General features: G+C 58.1%; 1 protein-coding gene across 9 annotated transcripts in view; it reads left to right on the plus strand.

Annotated features, from left to right (window-relative positions):
- The window catches only part of MTA1 (metastasis associated 1), a 57,747-nt gene that overhangs the window by 17,325 nt on the left and 15,529 nt on the right, over positions 1-24,893 (plus strand). For 4 of the 9 annotated variants that reach the window (XR_013521627.1, XM_035261725.3, XM_035261726.3 and 1 more), the window contains exons 2-7: positions 9,610-9,677; positions 14,181-14,274; positions 17,867-17,917; positions 18,517-18,643; positions 18,718-18,781; positions 22,563-22,680. Coding sequence is in view for 8 of the 9 variants with exons in the window: in XM_035261725.3 (XP_035117616.1) it covers positions 9,610-9,677; positions 14,181-14,274; positions 17,867-17,917; positions 18,517-18,643; positions 18,718-18,781; positions 22,563-22,680 (522 nt within the window). In the remaining variant the exon portion in view is untranslated. The remainder of the gene's footprint in view (positions 1-9,609; positions 9,678-14,180; positions 14,275-17,866; positions 17,918-18,516; positions 18,644-18,717; positions 18,782-22,562; positions 22,681-24,893) is intronic. The other 5 variants (XM_035261728.3, XM_035261729.3, XM_035261730.3 and 2 more) reach the window with 2 other exon arrangements.

Genomic DNA, 24,893 nt, shown 5'->3' on the forward strand with positions numbered 1-24,893 from the left:
AACCGGGTGAAACCCCATCTCTACTGAAGATGCAAAAATAAGCCGGGTGTGGTAGCACGTGCTTGTAGCTGCTTGGGAGGCTGAAGTGGGAGATCTCTTGAACCCAGGAGGTTGAGAACCTGAGGCAGAAGAATTGCTCGAACACGGAAAGCGGAGGTTGTAGTGAGCCAAGATCACACCATTGCACTGCAGCCTGGGCGACAAAGTGAGAGGCCATCTAAAAAAAAAAAAAAAAAAAAAGCAGTGGTGAAGTGTGTTGCACAGAAAAGGGCTTCTTAGAAGTGCAAGGTGCTGAGGTGATTCATTATGTTACTTGTTGGCAGGTAAATACTTTGTGGAAAGTGTGTGTGTGTGTGTTTGTTTTGAGACAGTTTTGTTCTTGTTGACCGGGCTGGAGTGCCATGGCGAAATCTCTGCTCACTACAACCTCCGCCGCCTGGGTTCAAGTGATTCTTCTGCCTCAGCCTCCCGAGTAGCTGAGATTATTTTTTTGTATTTTTAGTAGAGACGAGGTTTCTCCATGTTGGTCAGGCTGGTCTTGAACTCCCAAATTCAGGTGATCCGCCCACCTTGGCCCCCCAAAATGCTAAGATTACAGGCAGGAGCCACTGTGCCCGGCCTTATTATTACTTTTTTTTTTTTTTTGAGACAGTCTCGTTCTGTTGCCCAGGCTGGTGTTCAGAGGCGCAATCTTGGCTCACTGCAACCTCTGCCTCCTGTGCCCAAGTGATTCTCCTGCCTCAGCCTCTCAAGTAGCTGGGACTACAGGCAAGTACCACCACACCTGGCTAGTTTTCCTATTTTTAGTAGAGACAGGATTTCACCATGTTGGCCAGGCTGGTCTCGAACTCCTGACCTCAGGTGATCCACAAGCCTCAGCCTCCCAAAGTGCTGGGATTAGAGGCTTGAGCCACTGTGCCTGGCCTGTGGAAAGTATTTGAATCTGTCATGCCTTATGGAACCAGTAGTTTCAGCAGTGAACTTTGACTCTCCTTGACTATTATCAGTTCTTGAATTAAAAAAACCTTTTTTTAAAGAGATGGAGTCTTGCCGTATTGCCCAGGCTGGAGAGCAGTGGCACAGTCTTGGCTCATTGCAGCCTCGACCTCCTGGGCTCAGGCGTGAGCGCCTGCACCTGGCGTGAAGCTGACCATCTTGACTTGCTGTCCTGTGCAGCGGCTCGATGGCTCAGCAGTGGCGAAGTCCTGTTGTTTTTAAATTAATTAATTAATTTTTTAGACGGAGTTGTGCTTGGTGGCCCAGGCTGGAGTACGGTGGCACGATCTTGGTTCGCTGCAACCTCTGCCTCCCGGGTTCAAGTGATTCTTCTGCCTCAGCCCCTCGAGTAGCTGGGATTACAGGCATGTGCCACCACGCCCGGCTAATTTTTGTATTTTTAGTAGAGATAAGGTTTCACCATGTTGGCCAGGCCGGTCTCAAACTCCTGACCTCATGATCCGCCCGCCTTGGCCTCCAAAAGTGCTGGGATTACAGGCGTGAGCCACCGCATCCGGCCTGCTTTTTTAAAAAAATCCAGCATTGAAATTGAAAAATTTCAGAGTGATCCAGTGTTGGCCACCATCCTCAGTACACCAGACGACTTTGTAAACGAGTTTCAGCTGCACGACGTTCTTTACGTTTTTTATCTTAAAACTACCAGGCACATTAGCCAGGATGGGCCTGAAGAAGCAATTACTAGGCACGGCCACACGTATTTGCAGATTTTAGGCCCTGAAGAAGTCCTCTTGGCAAGAGCTCGTGTTTACGTTACAAACTGCTTTGTGCAGCGTTCTTACCGTCGAGGGGTGAAATGCCAGGCAAAGTCTCCGTTGCCACAGATGTTCCGTGAGCTTGTTTTCTGGGCTCACGCTGTGATCACAGCAGTGCGTCTGGGACTTTGATGCAAGTGCAGGGGAAACGTCTGCGCCTCAGAATCCACTTAGCTGCGTGTTGAGGAGCTCCCACCTGACCTGCAGCTGAAAGCGGCTGGCCTGTTGGCAGTCACGTGCTGGAGCAGAGGGCCCCCAGGACCACCCTCGGCTTCAGCGATTCCCTAGAACTCACGGCACGCAGCAGAGCATGTCTGCCAGCGCTCACAGTTCATTACAGGAAAGGACACGGGGGCTGGGCTCTGGAGAGACCGGGTATGGATTTCCTCGCGTCCTCTCCACGGAGGCTGGGTGGTGCTTGGCTCCAGCAGTAGTCTGTGCGGACGGGCCTGGCATATTGCCGACCAGGGAAGCTCCCACGAGCCTTGGTGGCTCAGGTGTTTTTGGAGGTTGGTCATGTGGGCCTGGGGCCTGGCTGAGCACCGTGTGGCTGCCCTCCATCCCTCCGTCTCAGCCCCTGCAGAGGTCAGGCTGATGCCACAAAGCCCCACCGTACATCACTCTCAGGGTGTGGCAGCGCCTGAGGTAGCACCCGTGAGCAGACGCTCTTGGCAGGCAGGATGCCCCGAAGGCTCCGAGGTGACTTCCCAGGAGCAGGTCAGGGGTCAGACCGTTCTGGAAGGAAGAATGCGGGCAGCCCAAGCTGGCCCTTTCTGGGAAATGGAAAAAAGACTGGAAAAAATGAAGCGTCTAGTGGAGTTTTGCAGATTGCAGCTCAGCATCGAGGCTGCCCGCTGAGAGCCACACACCCGGGGCTGGCAGTGTGCTGGGCAGTTCCTGTGAAGCAAGGACTCACCCTGAGCCAGCCCTGACTGAGGCATCGTCACTGCCTCTGGTGATAGAGAACGTTACATTTGAACCTAGTGAAGCAAAATGTCATCTCCCGAAACAATCCAAGTCCTCACGAGTGCATCTGTGTTGTAGAAAGCTGCACTCCGTTATTTTAATTTCATCCGTGTAAAATGTGTGGAAATCTGTTGTTAGTCCCTGCGTGATATCCATGGTGTGGCCCCTTGGCCTGTGGGGACGTTATAGGAGGTTCACCAACACGTATTTCATTCCATGACGTGTTATCTGTCGCCATGTATTGACGTCTGCTGGTTTTTCTCACCAGCGTTTCGTACTTTTCAGTGTATAGATCTTTGCACAGATCTTTCAGTCTTTAAACATCTGTAGATAGATCTTCTGTAAAATACATTTTGTAGGTATTTCATTTTTCTTGGTGTTCTTGTAAATGGTACTTTTACAAGTTCGATTCCGTTCGTTCGTTCTTAGGAAGAGGACTCACTCTTAGGTGTCGACCCTTGAGCTTGCTGAACTCTTATTCAGCAGTTTCAGTCACTTTTTTAAAGGCTCTGGGGGGTTCTGTGTAGAAAGTCCCATCATCTGCATATAGAAAGTTTCATTTCTTCATATCCTGTTGGTATGCCTTTCATTGATTCTTCTTCTTCTTGCGCTGGCTGGGACTCCTCGATGGTCAGCGGTAGTGCGAGAGCAGGTGCCCTTCCACCTCCCTGACCTCAGCAGAAGCAGCCTCTCAGCCGGAGGATGACGCTGGCTGTTGTTGTGAACTGAACGCGAGCCCGGGAATCTCCTCCAGCGAGAGGGTCCCAAACCTGGAAGAGAGCGCGCGCCGGAAAAAAAGAGATAGAAAAGGCGAGGTCTGGAGGGCTACATGCGCTATGCTCATGCAGCAATTTTATTTTTGCAATGTGTTTCATTATATACTTTTCTGAAGTTAAAGTTGTTTACACCAGATTAACGTACTTAAGTTACAGTAAGCAAGTTACACCCAGGAAGTAAGTTAAGCCCAGTAAGTAGGTTACTTCCAGTAAGTAGGCTACGCCCAATAGGTCAAGGTAAGTAGATTACAGTCAGCCCTGTAAGCCATGGTAAGTAAGTTACAGTCACGCCCTGTAAGCCATGGTAAGTAAGTTACAGTCACGCCCTGTAAGCCATGGTAAGTAAGTTACAGTTACACCCTGTAAGCTATGGTAAGTAAGTTACAGTCACGCCTTGTAAGCTATGGTAAGTAAGTTACAGTTACACCCAGTAAGTTACGGTAAGTAAGTAACACAGGTCCAAAATGAACACAATCAAGCAATAAACCATAAGAAGCCGAAAGTAGACACAATGCCTCCCAAGTCCTCATATCCATAAAGTAATGCCTGTTAATTATTTAGAATAACATAGTCCCTCTCTTGGTTCCTGCTTTCCCTCAGCTCGACTCCCCCAACCGGGGATCTGTGTCCGGGCTCAAGCTCACCGTATGGTGAGGCCCATTTCCTAGGGGCTTCACATGGGAGGGATCCCCACAGGTCTCCCTTAGTTCTCCCTTTTGTTTTTAGATGCAACTCAAAAAGCTTGAGCCGCAATTGTTGAAGGGAGGAGAACACAAGGTGAAAGAGTACCATGAGTCCAAATTCCTTGTAAATTGGCCTTAACAAGAGGCCACTGTCATTTAGTGTCATTATAAGGACTAGTAGTCACCAAGAATAGTAACAGTTTGTTCCAAAGCATTAAGTTTTTCAATTTTCTTATCAATATCCATTTGAGTTCCTATCATCATACCAAGGTCCAGAAACGTTAAGGAACCCCAAAACCTTCAGGCGTTTGATCATCTCGTCCGTGGTGATCTTGTCAGTGATCTCTTTTACGCCCGGAGGGTAAGCAACCTTCCCTTCGGCACTCAGGACGCCACAGAGGGCAGTGGTAGGCTTGGGCTGCGCGGTGAAGTCCATCCTGGGGGACACCTTTTCGTTCACAGTCCTCTACCGGCCTCTCCTCCTCATGCGGGTGGAAGGTGCATCGAGCGCCTGGGTCTCTGTCTGGTGGTTGTGCCGCCGTCCCTTGTGGGGTTGCACACAAAGCGGCTCCGTGGGTCCTGCCGCAGCTGCCGACTTCTCTCTGGCCGGCCGGGGCCGCTGTCACCTTCGCTGACTTACTTCCTGCTGAGCTGGGGCGGCCCTCTCTGCTGACTTCTTTCTGGCCAGCCCAGGGAGTGGCACTGGGGCTGACGGTGCAGAGGAGCAGCCGCCACAGGAGGAGACGAGGGGCAAGTGAGTGCTGGGCCCGCCTGCCCGCACCTCGCGCAGACCTGGGTAGCCTACTCGGACCTGGACGCCCCTCGCAGTGGCGCACGCTTGGCAGTCCGTGTCCCGGGAGCCAGCACCTCACACACACACCGGCCAGTCACGCGAGTGGCGCAAGAGCACGGGAGAGCAGTGCACGCTCCTCGCTCCCTCAGTTTTAAGTTTAATCTCAGAATCCACAACCCACGGACAAAGCTCGCGCACTATGTGCACAAATTCCTCGACAGTTGTAAATTTAATCTCAGAATCCACAACCCACAGACAAAGCTCGCGCACTATGTGCACAAATTCCTCAACAGTTTTAAGTTTAATGTCACGACCATGTGACTTAATCATATGTTGCAAAAGCTGTCCAATTTATGCTTTTTAGATTCTATTTTCCTCATGTTTTACTCCAGATGAAAAGGTCATTCACTCACTTACGCTGAAGCTTCATCTCTGTAGTTTGTAGGCGTCACGGTTGTCCCTCGTGTCCAGGCCCCACGTTCGGGCGCCAACTGTTGTGAACTGAACGTGAGCCCGGGAATCTCCTCCAGCGAGAGGGTCCCAAACCTGGAAGAGAGCGCGCGCCGGAAAAAAAAGGAGCTAGAAAAGGCGAGGTCTGGAGGGCTAATGCGCTATGCTCATGCAGCAATTTTGTTTTTGCAATGTGTTTCATTATATACTTTTCTGAACTTAAAGTTGTTTACACCAGATTAACGTACTTAAGTTACAGTAAGCAAGTTACGCCCAGTAAGTAAGTTAAGCGCAGTAAGTAGGTTACTTCCAGTAAGTAGGTTACTTCCAGTAAGTAGGCTACGCCCAATAGGTCAAGGTAAGTAGATTACAGTCAGCCCTGTAAGCCATGGTAAGTAAGTTACAGTCACGCCCTGTAAGCCATGGTAAGTAAGTTACAGTCACGCCCTGTAAGTTAGGTAAGTAAGTTACAGTCACGCCCTGTAAGTTACGGTAAGTAAGTAACACAGGTCCAAAATGAACACAATCAAGCAATAAACCATAAGGAGCCGAAAGTAGACACAATGCCTCCCAAGTCCTCATATCCATAAAGTAATGTCTGTTGATTATTTAGAATAACATAGTCCCTCTCTTGGTTCCTGCTTCCCCTCAGCTCGACTCCCCCAACCGGGAATCTGTGGCCGGGCTCAAGCTCACCGTATGGCGAGGCCCATTTCCTAGGGGCCTCACGCGGGAGCGATCCCCACAGATTCCCTCAGGCTGTAGGTTTTTTCGTAAATGTCTTACCAGGCTGAGGAAGTCAGAGTTTCATAGAGTATGTCTGGGGTTTCTTCCAGGTTATAATCTTGCATTTGTGGAGATAGTCATAGGGTTTTTCTCACTTACTCTGTGAATATGATGACCTCCATTGATTTAAGTTACCTTTAGAGACAGAGGTCTCACTCCGTCACCCAGGCTGGAGTGCAGTGGCACCGTCATGGCTCACCGCAGCCCCAGACTCCTGGTTTCAGGCGATGCTCTCGCCTTAGCCCCCAAGCAGCTGGGACTGCAGGCACGTGCTCCCACACCTGGCGAATTAAGAAGAGTTTTTAGAGGTGGGCCCTGTGATGTTGCTGAAGCTGGTCTTGAACTCCCGGACTCCAGGGATCCTCCTCCATCTCTGCGTGTCTTTGCTTTTGGCATCAGGGCAATGGTGTCCTTGCTGTGAGCTGGGGAGTGTCCCCTCTTTTTCTGTTTTCTGGAAGAACTTGTAGAATTGGTGTTAATTTTTCCTTAAATTTAAGTTTGATAGACTTCATCAGTGAAGCCGCCTGGGCCTAGAGCTTTTGTTTTCTTTCTGTGGCATGAATAGGGTTACCTGTTTTCCTCCTCAGTGAGCTTCGGTGTTTGCGTCTTTCAAGCAGTTGGCTCATTTCATTGAAGTTGTCAGATTCTCTGGCGTAAAGCCCTCCACGATATTCCTGGTTCCCTCCTCCCACGAGGAGGATCTGTAGTGATGTCTCATCTGTCCTCCTGATGTTGCTTACTTGTGGCTTCTTTGTTTCTCTGTCAGTCTGGCCAAAGATTCCAGTTTATTGATCTTGTTAAAAACCAGCTTTTAGGCCGGGTGTGGTGGCTCACGCCTGTAATCCCAGCACTTTGGGAGGCCAAAAGGGGCAGATCATCTGAGGTCAGGAGTTTGAGACCAGCCTGGCCAACGTGGAGAAACCCCGTCTCTATTAAAAATACTAAAATTAGCTGTGCGTGGTGGTGCATGCCTGTAGTCCCAGCTACTGGGGAGGCTGAGGCAGGAGAATCGCTTGAACCTGGGAGGTGGAGGTTGCAGTGAGCTGAGATCGCGCCACTGGACTCCAGCCTGGGCCACAAGAGTGAAACTCCGTCTCAAAACAAAAACAAAATGAAACAAAATCCCAGCTTTTGATCCCTTTGGTATTTTCCCCTCTACTATTTTTGTTGCACATTATTTTTACCTGTATTGTTTCCTGCCTTCTTGCTTTATTTGTTTGTTTATTCAAGCGTGATTTACATTCAGTGCAGTTCCTCTTACATGTACAGTTGTGTGAATATTGGCAAGCCCGTGGTCACGGTGCCTCACAGTCATGATACAGAACAGTCCGTTCCCACAGATCCCCTGGCCCTGCGTGCTCTCCTGTCCTCCACCCCTTGGTTTCCCGTGCCAGCATCGTGTCGGTGGCCCTGCTGCACGCAGCCCCAGTGCCCCCTACCACCGAGGGCCTCCCGGTGCTGCAGGTCCTGTGCCGCCAGGGCCTTCACTCATGGCCCCTGCCAAGGGGTCCTCCATCAGGTGGACGGAGGATCCCAGCTTGTCTGTCCTTCCTCACTTGAGGGGCATTCCCCCCCCCCGCCCAGTTTTTGGCAAGTTTGATGCATTGTTTTGGATTTAATTTCTTTATCTGGTTTCTTTCTTTCTTATGTTTTTTTTTTTCTAAGACAGGGTTTCACCATGTTGGTCAAGCTGGTCTTGAACTCCCGACCTCAGGTGATCTGCCCACCTTGACCTCCAAAGTGCTTGGATTACAGGTGTGAGCCACCACGCCTGACCTCTTTATCTGGTTTCTTAGAGTGAAAGGTTGATTTGAGACCTTTTTTAAAAAAGTTTGTTTGCAATGGCTACATGTGATGAAATCCACCAATTCTGAGTGTGTGAATGAGTGGATTCTGTCATTTTCACAGCTTTGCACAGGTGTGAGTACAGCCTGCATTCGGAGCCTCCTGCAGTCCTGGCGCAGACCCACAGGCCTACCGCCACTTCCGCAGGCTGTTCTCAGTCAGCGCCCACCGCTGGGCGTGGCCTCCGGGCACCACGGCTTTGTCCCCTCTGGGCTCTCCATGCTCCTAGCCCATTGTTCTGTGGCACTCTGTGTGGGTGCAGCCTCGTCTGATCAGCTGTGTTGCTCAGGTGGCACAGGGCACTCAGGAGCTGCGTGCAAAGGCGTGGCTCTGCATATGGGTGCCCATGCAGGTGTGTCCTCATGGGTGTGTCCTCATGAGCATGTACCTGTGGGTGCGTCCATGGAAGTGTCCTCATGGGTACATGCTTGCAGGTGTGTCCTCACGGGCACGTGCCTGCAGGTGTGTGCCGGCAGCGGGGGGGGGGGGGTGCTCTCCAGGCCCCCACGGGGTCCTTGTTCAGGTTTGGCCTCCGTGTGGACAGATGGGCTGGGCTCCTTTGGTGCTGGCCTAGCTGCATTTTGCTGAATCCCAGGCGTGCGTGGGCCTCTGGGCTGATTCCAGCCGAGAGGGGCCTCCTGCTGGGTCCTCCCTGCAGCAGCAGTGCAGGTGGGCTGGCTAGGGTGCTCATGGTGCTGGTTCCCAAGTACGCAGCCTCAGGAGGCCTGGAGCGCTGGGGCATTGGCATCACTGGCCTGGACTTCCCTGGGCTTTCCAGGGTGAGCCTCTGGGCTCTGTTCATTCCGTGGCTCTCTGTCTGTGGAGCTGGCAAGAGGGCTGGAGGCGCTGTGGTTTTATCGCTGAGGGAAACGTTGTATTCACCCTATGGCCGGTCCTGGGGCCCTCCCAGTGCCCGTCACTGTCCCTGAGCTCTGGTGAGGATGACCTTACAATTCCTAGAGCAACTCTGCCCCACGTCTGAGCTTGCCTGGGCCCAGAAAACCCCAGCTGTGTTCTCTTTATAGTCGCTGCTGTTGGTTTTGGAGGGAAAGATGGGGGGGTCCCTGGGCATGTGGGCAGGGCTGGGAGCTGGTGGTGGCCATGTGGCTCTGGAGGTGTAGCATCCAGGCTGGCTGCGGCCAGTGGGAAGGTGTCCTGGGGCTCCCGGCAAGGCTGGGCAGTGCTGGAGCTGGGCTTCGCCTGGGAAGCTGCCACCTGACCCCCATGGCTTCCCCAAGAAGGGCCTGAGCCCTCAGCGGCTGGTGTCTGTGAGGATCCAGGATGGGGGGCTGCGGGCTCCTGCTGGGTATGGCCCCTCCCGCCGCATCTCCCTGGCCCTGACCCAGCCCGTCCGGCGTTTTTGGTCGCAGCCACCCCTCCTTGAGAGGGTAGGGGCTTCGCTTCCTCCGTTCGTTCCTCACCTGTGAGAGCAGAGGTGGGGATGGTGTGCCCCTCCTGTGCCCCCAGTCCCTGGGCAGCAGGAGGTGGGCACAGCTCCGGCCTTCGCTTCCACGGGTGACGCTGTCTCTCGCTGTTTGCAGACTATGTCTACTTCGAGAATTCCTCCAGCAACCCCTACCTGATCCGGAGGATCGAGGAGCTCAATAAGGTACTGGGTAGCCCTGGGGTCACCGTGGGGGGACGGTGGGCTTCGCGGCTCCTGCCCTGTGGGCAGCTCCCCTTTGGGGCTGACCTCAGACCAGCCACTGCACAGGCCCTTCAGTGACTCCATCTGCTGTCACCTTGGAGAGGGTGAGCGAGGGGCCTGGTGGCCTCGTGCAGGACCCAGCGCAGCCACCGTGAGCTGCCTGCCCACTCCACGCTTGGGCTGTGGGTTCTGGGTCCCCTGGAGATGCCAGTGTCCCTGGGGAGCCCGAGCAGAATGACATGATTCTGAAACCAACCAAAGACTGCAGGAAGCCACACTCAGTGCCCCTAACCCACCAGCTCCCCATCCTCGTGGTCCCCACCTGGCGGCCAGGCCTGTGGGGCTGTCAGCTCTGCCCCCACCCCTGAGTGTCTGCGTAGCTGAGGGCACCCTCCCTGTCCACTACGGCAGCCCTTGCTCCCACCTGGTGCACGTCTACTGTGAGTCCTGGGCAGGTGCTTGCTGTTTGGTCGGGGGACGTGGCTGTGCCCACATATGGAGCCCGGCCAGGGGGTGGGGGGTGGTGACACAGGGGCCCTCAGCCCCAGCCACTCCTGCTCTCCTGTGCAACCTCCATCCCATCAGCTCTGGAGACAGAGCCGCAGATGGCCGTGGAGGTGCAGGGCGCCCGCACACCCCGCATACCCTGGGACTCTTCTCGCTGTCCTCTGGGTTGGTGGGTGGGTCCCTGGCCTCCCTTCTCCTCCTGGTTGGAGACTTCCTGAGGGTGTTTAGGGAGGGCAGGTTGGTGCCCACTGGTGGACACATGGTTTTGCAGAGCATGGGTTGGGGCTGGGTGCTTCACAGACTTCTCTGCCTGCCCGCAGTGCTCCCGAGCCCCTGAACCCCTGGAGCCAGTGGCCCAACGGCTGCCTTCTCCTAGGAGCCCTGCCCACTTCGTGGGCCTGGGGTATCAGGGCCCTTGGTGTTCCATGCTGGATGCTGCAGGCTCTCCTGTGAGAAGCTGCCTTCCTGGACCTCAGGCTTGGTGGCAGTGCTGGCGTGGGGTTCTTGGGATCAGAGGGGACAGGGTGGGGAAGGTCAGCGTGCCATCTCTGACGTAGCCGTGCTGGGCTCTGGGCTTCCCTGGCTGTGTTCGTGGAGGGCCATTCCCTGCTGCATCTGCCACCACCTGGGGCCGAGGAGCGTGGGGGACAGCGCCTGCTCCCCCGCAGCTTCCTGGGAGGCCTGAGGGCCAGGCCTGTTTGTTGGAGGCACGGGCGATGACCTGGGTGTCCTCTGAGCTCACCTCACTGCCCATGGGCAGGGCAAGGCCGCCTGGACTCTGGGTGCTGCTGGAGCAGGGTGCTGCTCCTGTGGCTGAGCCTCCTGAGTGCAGGGAGCAGTCACTTTATGCATCACAGTGTGCGGACTGTAGGGAAACTGTGGCGCAGAGGGAGGTTGAAGCATGGCTTGGGGAGGCCCAGTGTCCCTCTTGGGTCTGGGCAGTGGATGGCAGCCGGCAGGCGGCACTGCTGGCCCCACACTCCCAGCTGGCAGGCAGCCTGGGGTGGGAGGCTGCGGTGCCTCTCTGGGCGCCGGGCCGAGTGCCACCGCTGGGAGGGTTCCCTGGAGCCCCCTCTCTGGCTTGCATGCGCAGACAGCAGGTTGCAGACGTGCACAGGCAGGGGCTGGCTTCCTGCTCTTGACGATGTTCAGCTACAGATACAGCATCAGAGAGGCCCAGAGGCGGCCCCTTCGTCCTGGACGCCCTCCTCCTCCTCCTCCGTGGGGCCAGGGCCGCAGGGCCGGATGCTTGCCTGTCTCTGGGCGGCCCTCCAGCCTGTGAGGGGCACGACCACACTCTCTAACAGTTCAGGCAGGGCAGCTGAGCCAGACCTCAACAGGTGGAAAAGAGCCCACGGGCCTGCCACCGAGTGGCCAGTGCCCTCCACGCCAGGGAGCTCTTGGGGGTCACAGCTGGTTGAGTACAGACCTCCCTTCTGTTCCCTGGCCCAAACGCCCCCTCAAATAACAGGAAAGGGGCGCGGGAGCTCTGCACCCACAGGGCGAGGAAGGTGGGAGAGGAGGCACTGCTGGCAGGTGCGGGCACTGTCTGGAAGGCACCAGCTGGACTGGGTGGCCTGAGAAGCCCCGGCCTGGGTCACGGACCATGCTGAAGTGCATTTGGCAGTTGGGGTTCCCACCCCACAGGCACCCCGCCCGCCAGCATGGCTGTGTGGACTGGGTCTGCTCGGGGTTCATTCTGCTGCATAAACAGGGAAAGGCACTGAGGCCGCATGGGGACGTTCTTCCTTTCCTTTGGTGAACGGCTTTGCTTCCTGAGGTTCATAATCATCTCATTTTTCCACTTGTGAGTTTTTCATGGGACCACCGCTGATTCTCCCCTAAAGTGCTCAGCAGCAGAGCCCGGAAGGGAACGGCTCCTATCAGGGCAGGTGGATGGGAGCCTGGCCTGAGGCGCCAGCTGCTGGGAACCCGAATGCCGAAGAGCCTGGCCCTGCGGTGTGGCTGCCCGGGTGGGGAGCTGCGGTCGTGTCTCTGCAGCGGTCACGGCTGGCCTTGACATTGCGCGGTCAGAGTATCACTGTGATAAAGTGTGGATGTCTCCCTGCTGCGGTGGAGCACGCCACTGGGACACAGGAACACGGAGGCCAGAGTAGGGACAGCCTGACCGCAGGAGGGTCAGGCCGTGTCGAATTATGACTTGAGGGAGAGCGTGGTGGTCCCAGGGTTCATACCTCCATAGTGAGCAGATACAGATCGGAAGGGCAGAGGAGACGCATCCCAAGCATGGGAATTCCACCCCGGGGGACGCCCTGCTCCCAGGCGGGCCCTGCAGAGCCACTGAGCACTTCCTCCCTCCGACTCTGCCTCCATTCCTTCCTGGGCCCCGCAGAGCTACCGAGGACTTTCCTTCCTTCGTCTCTGCCTCCATTCCTTCCTTCTCTTTCAAAAAGGTCTTGCTCAGGCTGGAGTGCAGTGGAACGATCTCAACTCACTGCAGCCTCGACATCCCGGGCTCAAGTGATCCTCCCACCTCAGCCTCCCAAGCGGCTGGGACTACAGGTGCACACCATTGCATCTGGTTAATTTTTTTAAAACATTTTGTAGAGATGGGGTTTTGCCATGTTGCCCAGGCTGGTCCTGAACTCCTGGGAGTGAACCACCCAGCCCATTTGTAACATTAAACAAAATCATCTTTAATAAAAGTGGCCAGGCGCCATGGCTCACGCCTGTAATCCCAGCACTTTGGGAGGCCAAGGTGGGCAGATTGCTTGAGTCCAGGAGTTCAAGATTAGCCTGAGCAATGTGGCAAAACCCCGTCTCTACAAAAAATTTTAAAATTAGCTAGTTGGGCAGGTGCGTCGGCTCACGCCTGTAATAGCCGTGTGGGAGGCTGAGGCGGGTGGATCACGAGGTCCAGATATCAAGACCATCCTGGCCAACATGGTGAAGCCCTGTCTCTACTAAAAATACAAAAATTAGCCGGGTGTGATGGCACACACCTCTAGTCCCAGCTACTCAAGAGGCTGAGGCGGGAGAATTGCTTGAACCCAGGAGGCGGAGGTTGCAGTGAGCTGAGACTGCGCCATTGCACTCCAGCCTGGGCAGCAAGAGCGAAACTCCGTCTCAAAAAAAAAAGTTATAAATGGTAATCCACTAAGTGCTTGCACGGTGATTAGAATGACAGCACCATCCTGGCAATGTTAGAGATGTTAGAGAAACTCGTTCTGTGGTGGCATTTCACGGTAGTCTTCACTTGGAGGCATTTGCCAGCCAGCCCAGGTGGGAACGGCCCTGGGAGCTGTGGCCGACGCACAGGCTGTGGCTGCTCTGGGAGGGCGATGGGAGGGCTGGCCCCATGCCCGGCTGAGGCCAAGCAGCGTTTGGCTGAGTTGTGGTCAGAGCTGTTCTGAGGACGCTCCTATGTCAGCGGGGCCTAGGGGGACTGGAGGTCCATGCTTCGTTCTCCTCTGGGGCCTGGGGGCACTGGAGGTCCATGCTGCATCCCCCTCTGAGGCCTGGGGGCACTGGAGGTCCATGCTTTATTTCCCACTGGGGCCTAAGGGGACTGGAGGTCCATGCTGTATCCCCCGTTGGGGCCCTGCCTGCTGCGCAGCTCCGCACTCACCAGAGGGGCTGGGATAGGTGGGCCTAGGCTCCCAGGAGTCTACTGCGGTCCTGCCCAGAGAGACGGGGCTGTTTCCTAGCTGGGACCCTGGTGTTCTCAGGTGGTACATGGGGGTCTGGACGGGAGGGAGGCTGGAGACACAGGTGGAGGTTGGGTGCACATACCTCCCTTCTCCCTGGGAGAGATGCCATGGGTGCCCAGAGCTGCAGGATTTGCTCCCTCTGTGAAGTGCCCTCCTGGGGTCCCCAGGGGCAGTGTGGTTACAGACGCCGGCCCGGGATGGCAGGGGCTGGCCTCGGAACCCGCCTGGGAGCTGTGCAGCCCTGGTTTGGCCACGCTCCTCAGACGCCCGTGCCCTGCTGTTACAGACGGCCAATGGGAATGTGGAGGCCAAGGTGGTGTGCTTCTACCGGAGGCGGGACATCTCCAGCACGCTCATCGCCCTGGCCGACAAGCACGCAAGTGAGTCCGGCCTCCCTGGGGTGCCCGCCTGGCAGGAGGGTCGGCCGGGAGGGCTGTCAGGGTCCTTCCTCCCCCGGGTCCTGGCCTCACAGGGCCACCCTCTGCCCTGCCCAGCTCTTTGGCCTCTCCTTTTCTGCCCCTACGGTGGGTGGGGGTGTCCCGGCTCCATTTCCTTGGGGGCTGGAGCAGCCTGTTTCTCACTGGCATCCTCTGTGAGCTTGGCATGGGGTGTGGCTGGGTGTGGGCGTCATTGATTGTGGCTTCTTTTTTTCTTTTATGATGACCTGGAGACTTTCAGGCTGGTGGGACCCTGCTGCCTGCACCTGCCCAGGTCCCTCTCGTTTTAGTTGTGCTTGGCTTCGGTTGGCATTCTGAGTAGCGTTTTCAGAAAATCATGTATTCTCTACAGTTGGAACCCAAGTTCAGTAAACTGGCTGGGAGGGGCTGCTGTGGCCAGCACAGCGCACGGGAGGAAGCGCCGTGGGAATGCCCTCGGCCTTCCAGGGTCAGCTTCTCCCCTAGGAATAGGCGCTCACAGGTGGTGGGGTCTCCTGTGCCGGGGGACGGTGACTTTAGAGCCCGGAGCTGGGAGGCCCCCCACACTCTCCACTCGCTCCTGACACAGGGCCTGTTGGGCTGGGCCCACCTGCACCAGACACAGTGGGTGTTTTCTGGAGGGTACCTCACTGAGGGTCCCTCGGCTGTGGGTGGGGCAGGCGTGAGGGCTGTTCCTGGCTTCTGCTCTGGCGCATCACCGGGGTGGGATCTGAGCCAGGCTGAGGCTGTGGGCCATAGGGTGACATGTCCCAGTAGGTGTGGCATGTGACTGCCTGGGCACCCGTGTTGCTGGGGTGGGCCAAGGTCCCACCTGTAGCCTCCCACGACCCTTAACAGGGTGTGGTCCAGGATCTGTGGAGTGTCGATGGGTTGGGTGGGAGGCCCCTGGCATCTTCTGCCCCCTCCCAGTGCTGTGGGTGAGGCAGGAGGCTGGCCCAGGCGACCTCTCCCTGGCCTGGAAGGGGCTTTGGGACGGGCAGATGGTCCAGCCCCCGGTGCCTTGTTCCTGGGCCTTAGCTGGGATTCAGCCGGGCAGGCACGTATGGAAGGAAGGTGCCCTTGGTATGTCCCCACTGCCTTGCCCACCAGACAGCTGGGACCTTTCCTCAGCACCTAGAGGATGCAGACGTAGGCTGCTCTGGGCCAGTGCAGCTGAGCTGGGCTGCGGGGCATGTGGCTGGCCCAAAGGGAGCGGCCAGTTGACCACGGGCCTCCTCTGGCTTTGTGAGGAACTGGAACCTGCTGGGTCTCTGCTTGGAGTGGGAGAGCGTTCTAGGTGGGGTGACCCTTGACCTCTGACCTCAAAGCTTGTACACGCCACCCCTGCACTCGGTGGCCTCCAGGCACCACAGAAGAGAGCTGGGGTGTTGCTAGGGTGTTGCAGGTCCCCAAGCTGCACATTCTGGAGGGTGTCTGGAGCGGCCACTGGCCCTGCAGGTGCTGGACACCAGCCAGTGGCTTTTCATGTCGGGGGCTGGCTCACTGGAGAGGCAGGCTGAGCAGCCACAATGTGGCCCTGCCTGTCTGTGTGGCCTGGGGAGTCAGGCCCCACTGCTGAGTTGGGCATATTTGTGGCTGGCCCAGCGTGGATCCAGGCCCTGTCCTCTGGCACCTGGGGCACAATGTTCCTGCTCCAGAGAGTCTGCATCAGTTGCTTTGAGGGTACTGGGGCCCCCTGGGCTGAGGTTCTGCTCTCAGATGCCCCAGAGGATGGCCTTTTGCTGGGAGGGCCCCAGAAGGGGACTCCAGACATAAAGCGATTAGGAGGAGTCACAGGGCAGGCTTTCTAGAAGGGCCTTGCTGAGGCTTTGGGACTGGGCAGAGGGCAGTGTCCCAGCCTGAACACTGGCCCCCGAGGAGCCCATTGCAGTCCCTTTGGACGGGGCTTTCTGGAAAGCTGCATGGGCGACCCCTTCCAATGCAGAGTCCCGCGCAGGGAGCGGGTGTCATGGGTGACAGGTCTGTGGTGGTCCAGGGGTTTGGAGCACAGACACTCATGACTAGCGGCTGGGCCTCGAGGTGACTCTGCAGGGCCCCCACCCCCCAGGCCGTGTCCACCTCTGTATTTCTCCTGCTCCTCTATGAACTAGCTGTAGCCGGGGTGAGGCCCCTGGCTGCCCCCAGGGACAGGTGTGAGGACACTCTGGGAAGCCTCTGGCTTTCCCACGTTGCTGCCTCCGCCCAGCCCCTGCTGGGGCACCCCCCCTGCCACAGTGCAGGCCTCAGGCTGGAGGGTAGACACCTGCCAGGCTGCACTGCGGCCCCTGCGGCAGAGAAGCCCCCACCCTGTCAGAGCCTATGAGCGTGAGGCCTTTCTCAAGGCTGAATGACAGGCAGAGGGGAATGTCCCTCCTCGGAGTCTCCCAGAGTGGGGGTGGGGGCCCAGGAGACCCCAGCCAAGAGTGGGTGTGATGGCAGAGCCCGGCCTGGCCTCATGCTCTGGTGTGTCCGGGGTCCGAGGGAGGGCTCAGTGTGGGGTTCAGGGCGCACTAGCCAGCCCCACCTCCTGCCTGCTGTTTCTGCCTGTTGGGGGTTTCCTGGGAGCTGTAGGTCCACCTCACTGCAGCTCTGGTCCACCTCACTGCAGCACTGAGGCAGGAACCACAACTCTGACGGGCTGCACCCCGGAGCCCTGTTCTGCCGCTGGGGGCGCTGGTGAGGTGGGGGGTCTTGGAGCCGCTGTGGGTGTCTGTCTAGGCTGGGCCAGTGCTCCAACAGGGCCTGGCATAGGGCAGGTGTGACCCGAAGGCAGCCTCTGGCCCTGGTGATGTCTGAGTTCAGGGGGCAGTTTGCTGGTGGGTCCCCAGGAGTGGGCGTGAGTGAGGGGTGTTGGCCTGGGACTGGGCTGTCCTGGTCGGCCTTGCCCTGTTGTGTGCACCGGGAGGAGGTGAGGCTCAGCAGGGCAGACACCCTGGGCCCCTGAGGCCCAGATAGGGCTGACCCAGAATAGGCCCAGCATGGCCGCTCCCAGCCTTAGCCCCAGCTGTGGGTGCCGGGGGCGCCCAGAGGAGCCAGGGCTTCCCACAGCTACCACCAGGGGGCAGCAGAGAGTGAGCATTCCGGCTGGCTGTGGTCTAGTCTGGCCAGCACGGTGCTGGCTGTGGGAGGGGACAGCCGGGAGCACCCCTGCACGCCCCCATTTTTCATGTTACAAGAACCCTCCCTGGGTTCCTAGCACAGGGCAGGAATCCCCATGCAGCTGGCCCACACCCAGCCCTGGTCTCGCCTGGACAGCCTGTTCTGGGAAGCCGCGCTGGCGTGGGGCAGGGGTGGTCACTGGGCAGCGCCGTCCACAGCCAGGCTTGCCTGGGCTCTGCTCAAAGAGGCTTGGGCATCAGTGGGTGGGCGGCCGGAGTAGGGGGCGTTTAGGCCCAGGTGATCTTCCACCGGGTGGTCTTCAGGCCCCACTGGGAGGCCTATGGCCCCCGCTCTGCCCTGTCCCCTGGCGGCACAGCCCTCGGTCCGGGCCCTGGGCAGGGAGCAGCCACCGTGCTGCGCTGACCCTGCTGCCGGGTGCTGTCTGTCTGTTATATAGCCCTGTCAGTCTGCTATAAGGCCGGACCGGGGGCGGACAACGGCGAGGAAGGTAAGAGCCGTCCTCCGCAAGGAGGGCGTCCTCCTGTCTGTGTCCCTGGGCTGGGGGCGGCAGCGCCGCTGAGGGACAGAGTGTGGACGGGCGGCCTGCATGCCTGCCCCTGCACCCGGCCGGCCCTCCCTGTGTCCGGCCCATGGCCCAGCTTTTGTGTGGCCCCGGCCGAGGGTGTCCTGCTGGTGCGGGAGGTCTGTGGTGGGCTGTGTGGGGCTGTCTGGCACAAGATGGGGATGGATGGAGGATGCTGGCCCTTGCCCTCCTGGCCTGGGCACTTGGCAGCGCCGGCTACCCGCTCCTCTTGCTCTCACTCTCACTGCTGCTTCTGGGGCTGGCCCGGACCTGGCTGTCCCTCCTCCTCCCGTCTTCATGCCCTGGGGAACCTGGGCCTTCAGGGTGCCTGGACTTAAAGGGCACCTGGGCACCAGAGTGTCTGCAGGGGCATCTGCCAAGGAGCCGCTGGGTCGCCATGGGGTGGGGACAGCGGGACAGTGTCTGGCAGGAGGAGGAGCCTGCCGGGAGTGTTGGCGCTGGTGGGGGCCTTGGTCTGGCAGCGTGTGTCTGCCCCAGTGCTGACGGGGCTTCTTGTCCTTCAGGGGAAATAGAAGAGGAAATGGAGAATCCGGAAATGGTGGACCTGCCGGAGAAACTCAAGCACCAGCTGCGGCACCGGGAGCTGTTCCTCTCCCGGCAGCTGGAGTCCCTGCCTGCCACACATATCAGGTAGCCCCCGGCAGCTCCCGCCCCGGCCCCTCGGGCTGCGCTCGCCCTCCAGCCTGCCCATCCTTCTCTTCCAGGGGCAAGTGCAGCGTCACTCTGCTCAACGAGACCGAGTCACTCAAGTCCTACCTGGAGCGGGAGGTGAGGCCCAGCCCAGCCTGGTCTGCTCAGCAGCCCCGGGCCACTGTTTCCTCTACCTGTGTCCTCTGCTGGCCTGGGCAGCGGGGACAATTTTCCCTCCTGGCTCTAGGCCCAGGCTGTTCTGGGGGGAGCAGGGATTGCGTCCTGTTCTGGGGGAGCAGGGATTGCGTCCTGTTCCGGGGGGAGCAGGGATTGCATCCTGTTCTTGGGGGAAGCAGGGATTGCGTCCTGTTCCGGGGGGGAGCAGGGATTGCGTCCTGACAGTCACTTCCAGGTGTGTTAACGTGCAGCCGCCCCTACCCTGCGTCCGAGATAACTGACGAGGGGAGGTCTCCCTGGGGAGGGTGTGGCTGAGGTGGGGGTTGGGGCAGGGGCCACTTGGACGGGAGCCTTGGCTGGTCTCCCCTGGGTGGTGGGCAGAGTCCTCCTAGGCCACTTCCATCGCCGGCCTGAGGTGCCCCTGCGGCTGCAGGTGTGGCCTGGGCACTGCTGGCCTCTGGGGAAGGCAGTTCTTATCTGGGTGTCGTCTTGTGATTACGCGGTTACCCACCTCATGGCATCCCCCAAGTCGTGACATCTAAACACCGTCTCCAGGCAATGCCACAAGTCCCTGGGGAGCAGTGTTGCCTGGAGGAGCTTGGGGGCAGCAGGGCTGCTGTGAGAAGCAGCTATCGGGAGGGCTGGGTTTTCCGAGGCCATGTGGGGGGAAGCGTCTAGAGCATGTCAGTTCCCCGGAGCTCCTGTCACAGTTTTAGGAGACACCTGGGAAGGGGTGGGTTCATCTCCAGACCCGGGACTCAGCCTCCTGTGGACTCTGCTGCCATCTGGCCAGAGCCTGTGGCCTGAACACCCCCAGCGTGTCCAGACAGCTCAGATGCATGTTGCTAGATGATGCCTCCGCCCTGCCCATCCTAGGGGGGCTCTGGGATGGGGTCCGAAGGATCCAGATGGCCACAGTGTGGTCCAAGTTCAGTCCTGAACTACCTGTGTGGCCCCGGTCCCCATTCCCACCACACAGCCTGGAAACAGGCACGAAGGGTGACAGTGGCTCAGCTGGGGCTGTGATCGTGCCCCAGGCCCTAACGCAGAGTCATGAGAAGGCAGGGCCGGGCTGGGGGTCCTAACACGTGCCTGGAGCATGGGCTGGCCCGAACCCTCTCAGGCTGCCGTACCAGCTTCCCTGGAGGCTGAGCCGCAACCAGGAAGCCACGTGCTGGGCGGGAGGGAGGCTGTGGGGTCACCGTGAATGTTTCCACTGGGGGAGTGCAGTTTAGAAAGACCTCTTAGTGACAGGGCCACACAGAGAGGGTGAGACTGCAGAAATGTATCTGGACACGGAAAATGTTTGCTAACAAAAAAGGACCCTGACGAAGCGCCAGGTGCAGTGGCAAACCTGTCTGTGCCGTGTCTGCCCTGGAAAAGGCCGGGTCGACTCCGCCCTGGGACAAAACAGCTGCGCACTCAGCTGCCGGGCACCCCTAAACCTCCTGCTGCTCCATGCCGCCTTTCCCTGCTCTTCTTTTCTGAGACAGAGTTTCACTCTTGTTGCCCAGGCTGGAGTGCAATGGTGCCATCTCGGCCCACTCCAACCTCTGACCCCAAGTTCAAGCGATTCTCCTGCCTCAGCCTCGCTGGTAGTTGGGATTACTGGCGTGCGCCACCATGCCTGGCCGATTTTTTTGTATTTTTAGTAGAAATGGGGTTTTATCATGTTAGCCAGGCTGGTCTTGAACTCCTGATCTCAGGTAATCTGCCCGCCTTGGCCTCCCAAAGTGCTGGAATTACATGTGGGAGCCACTGCATCTGGCCACTTCCTCCCTTTTTCTCGGGGTTTCTGAGCAGCCCCGAGATGGGAATTTAATGTAACAGGCCCGGCGGGTACACTTAGCACCTGGCAGAAGCAAACGCCACTGGCCCTTGCATGATCCTGCCCCTGCCTCACCCCAAATAACCCTCCTGACTGATGATGTCCTGATAAACAGGGGCCCACGTCACAGCCAGGCGGGAGTGTGGAGCAGACACACGCAGGCCTCGGCCAGCGGAGCAGTCCAGCACCAAACAGAAACCACGCGTGTTTGTTAATTTAAAGAGACAGGCTGGGCGCAGTGGTCATCCCTCTAATCCCAGTACTTTGGGAGGCCAAGGCCAGGGAATCACTTGAACTCCAGAGTTGAAGAGCAGCCTGGGCAACATAGCGAGACCTCACCTCTACAAAAGTACAAAAAAATAGCCAGCATGGTGGCGTGTACTTACTGTTGTCCCAGCTACTCAGGAGGCTGAGCTGAGGAGGATCCCTTGAGTCAGGAGGTGGAGGCTACAGTGAGTCAAGATGGTGCCACTGCACTCCAGCCTGGGTGACACAGCAAGACGCTCACTCAAAAAAACAAAAAAGATCCAGGCAGAGTGGTGGCTGAGGCTGAGGCTGAGCCTGGCAGCTGGCCTCTGGAGAGCCGTGTCCATTCAAGAGGACGAAGGCCGTGCAGCGTGGCTCCTGGTCACATGTGGAGCAGGTGTCATGCTGGACTTTCAAGGTAGCTCTTGAAAGAAAAGACGCAGAGTAGCTTTCAGAATAGGAAAGGGGGAAAGCAGGTCAGGGCTGGAGCAGATGACCCACAGGAATCAGGAAGATGACCTGGAAATGGGAGGCGGAGCGGGCGCCACGTACACGCAGAGAAACGGGAGGGGGAGTGGGCGCCAGGTACACGCAGAGAAACAGGAGGGGGAGCGGGCGCCAGGTACACGCAGAGAAACGGGAGGGGGAGCAGGCGCCAGGTACACGCAGAGAAACGGGAGGGGGAGCGGGCACCACGTACACGCAGAAAAACGGGAGGGGGAGCGGGCGCCAGGTACACGCAGAGAAACGGGAGGGGGAGCGGGCGCCAGGTACATGCAGAGAAATGTGGGGGGAGCGGGCGCCAGGTACACGCAGAGAAACGGGAGGGGGAGCGGGCGCCAGGTACACGCAGAGGAAAGCTCAGCCCTGGCCAAGGCCAAATGGTCGCGATGGGGCTCCAGGGCCAGACCTGGACAGGCCTGCTTTAAAAATCATCAGACCCGCCAGCGCAGCACACGCAACGCCGGACAGCGGAAGGTCCTGCAAACTCCATCCCAGAGGGAGCCCGGGGCCCTGGTGTGAGGCGACCTGAGACGGAGCGCTGGCGGGAAGGGCTGCGCCTGCTGCACGGGTGGTGGCCCCGCAGCTGAGCCTGGGTTTATCCCCAGCTCTCCAGTGCTTGCCACTCCTCCAAGGTCATGCCCAGAGCTCCTGGTTTCCGTTGCTCTTGAACACCTTAGATCAGTGAGATCTTCACGCTGCTGCTGCTGATAGGAATGGTTTTGTAGCTGGGGGTGGCGTACACCTGTAGTGCCAACTGCTTGCTTGGGAGGCTGAGGTGGGAGGATGACTTGAACCCAGGAGGCAGGGGCTGCAGTGAGCCACTGCACTCCATCCTGGGCGACAGCGAGACCCTGTCTCAGAGAGGAAAGTGAGTCATGGTTTTTGGGCTGCAGTTGTGTTCCACCTGCCCTGGTAAGGGCTCGTGGAGCCTGGTCCTGCCCCTGCTGCCCCTCAGCATGTCTCCTCCATGCAGGGTCACAGGGCAGGTGCATCCCTCCGGCGACCCTGGTAACCCCGCTGTAGGCTTCTCCCGGGCATGGTGAGAGCTGTGGGGGCTCCTGTGCCCTCCTTCCTGCACCCATGTCACCCTGCAGGAGCTCCGGGCAACACGTTCCCAGCGGCCCTGGCCCCGCTGATGCCTCTGTCTCCTGTGTTGTTTTCCAGGATTTCTTCTTCTATTCTCTAGTCTACGACCCACAGCAGAAGACCCTGCTGGCGGATAAAGGGGAGATTCGAGTGGGGAACCGGTACCAGGCGGACATCACCGACTTGTTAAAAGAAGGTACGGGGGGGGCCGCCCTGGGCATGTGCCCTCCGTCCTGTCCTGCCCCCCAGGTGATACTGGGTGAGAGGGGCTGGGACACGGCCGCCATGGCAGGGACTCGTGTGTGACTGGTGGTGGCAGGTGCAGGCCTGGAGGCCTGGGCTCTGTCCACGTGGGTGGTGCGTGTGCGCTGGTATCCTGGAGCCTTCCCCACCCACTCCTGGTGGTGTTGGGGTTCTGGGGAAGCCCCAGGCAGATGCGGTGACCAGCTGTCCCTGCACCAGGAGACCTGGTTTCTTTGTGGCAGTTTTTGTTTTTCTTTTTTTCAGATGGAGTCTTGCTTTGTCACCCAGGCAGGAGTGCAATGGCACGATCTCTGCTCACTGTAACCTCCACCTCCTGGGTTCACGTGATTCTCCTGCCTCAGCCTCCTGAGTAGCTGGGATTATGGGTGCCGACCAGCACGCCCAGATAATTTTTATATTTTTAGTAGAGACAGGGCTTCACCATGTTAGTCAGGTTGGTCTCGAACCTCTGACCTCAGGTGATCCACCCACCTCAGCCTCCCAAAGCGCTGGGATTACAGGCGTGCGCCACCGCGCCTGGCCCTACCCTTTTTTTTGTTTGTTTGTTTTAATGAGGTCTGGCTGTGTTACCCAGGCTGGAGTGCAGTGGTGCGATCACAGCTCACTGCAGGCGTGGATGACGCTCCCACCCCAACCTCTCATATAGCTGGGGCTGCAGGCACATACCACCACACCCTGCTGAGTTTTTGTATTTTTAGTAGAAACAGGGTTCTGCCGTGTTGCCCAGCCTGGTCTAAAACCCCTGACCTCAAATGATCTGCTTGCCTCAGCCTCCCAAAGTGCTGGGATCACAGGCGCGAGCCGTTGCACCGGGCGCATAACTTTCTTAAAGTTCTTTTTGTCTCCAGACATTTTCTTCTGGATGAATCTACCTGCGTTGTGTGTCTTACCTGTGGGTGCCCCACTCTGTGGCTGTGAGCTCCAGTCACCCCGGGTGCAGGTGGCTTCCCTCTGCTGGGTGCTTCAGCGCCCCCAGCAGTCCTGGGGCTCCCTGTGTACCCTTCTGTACCCTGTCCCTCATCTCTCTGCTGTGCAGGGCTTTGAGGCTGCCCTCCAGACCAAGGCTCTGCCCGCAAGGGTCAGCAGGGACTTGCAGCTTTGCTTCTTGCCGTCGTAATCAAGGCGTTTGGTGGTTTTCCTGTTTTGGTTTGTTTTGAGAGCAGCAGGTCTTGCTGTGTTGCCCAGGCTGGACTTGAGGTCCTGGGCTCCAGTGATTCAAGCCGCAGCCTCCTGAGTAGCCAGGGCTGTTTGATGTTCTTGTTGTTGGTACGTGAGGTGCTGGTGCGCCTCACGGTTGCTGGGGTGCCGCCTTCCTCAGGCACCTGTGGGCTCCAGCACTGGGCTCGAGGGGCTGCTGCATTGCTAGCGTTCCTGCTCTGGGAGGTGCTGGGCCGGGGGAAAGACCCCCACCTCTCTCTGGGCACACAGGGCGGTCGACGTCTGGGTCTATATTTGGGTACTTGGGCCAGAATTGGGGCTGGCTGTGAGCGCCCACCAGCTGCCTCTGGTGCCATGGCGGTTCTGTGGACCCCTCTGTCCCTAAAGACAGTGTCTAGGAGGGTCAGCTGTCTCACCTCCTCCCCCAGCCAGCCCCACGTGGCTGAGCCCGTGGTGTGAAAAATCATGCTCTGGAGTTGGGCTGGCAGCCCAGCACGTGGCTGGCATGTGGGGTCACCGTTCCCTCAGCCTCTCCGTGTCCTGTTGCCGTAGCGTGTTCACCTCTGCTCCGCTCAGATGTTGACCTGGGGTCCTGGCTTCTCTCTCCTCCATCTTTCTGGAATGTTCTTGTGATGAGCCTTGGACTCTGGAGCCCCTGCTAGCCATGTGACTTCGGAGGGTCTCTGTCTTCCTTGTGGACAGTGGCCGTCAGTAGGGTCAGGGAGTAGCTTGCCTGGGTGAGCCCTGAGTCTCTGGGACTTGTGGCAGCATCTAAAGGGGACTTTCAGCCTCACATGTGGGAACCTCAGTCCTGCACACTCTCTTTCCTTGGACTCAGGTGGACAGGTGTTGGGCCAGAGGCTGGCAGCGTGCTGGTGGGGACCTGGCCTCCAGGCGTCCTCCCTCCCTCTCCTCATGTCCCATTTGGCCCATTTTTCCTTGGTCTCATGGTCATGGTCTAGCACCCTCTGCCACCCCATCTCTTCC

Source organism: Callithrix jacchus, chromosome 8 (genome assembly GCF_049354715.1).
Source record: "Callithrix jacchus isolate 240 chromosome 8, calJac240_pri, whole genome shotgun sequence".
Taxonomy (NCBI): Eukaryota; Metazoa; Chordata; class Mammalia; order Primates; family Cebidae; genus Callithrix; species Callithrix jacchus.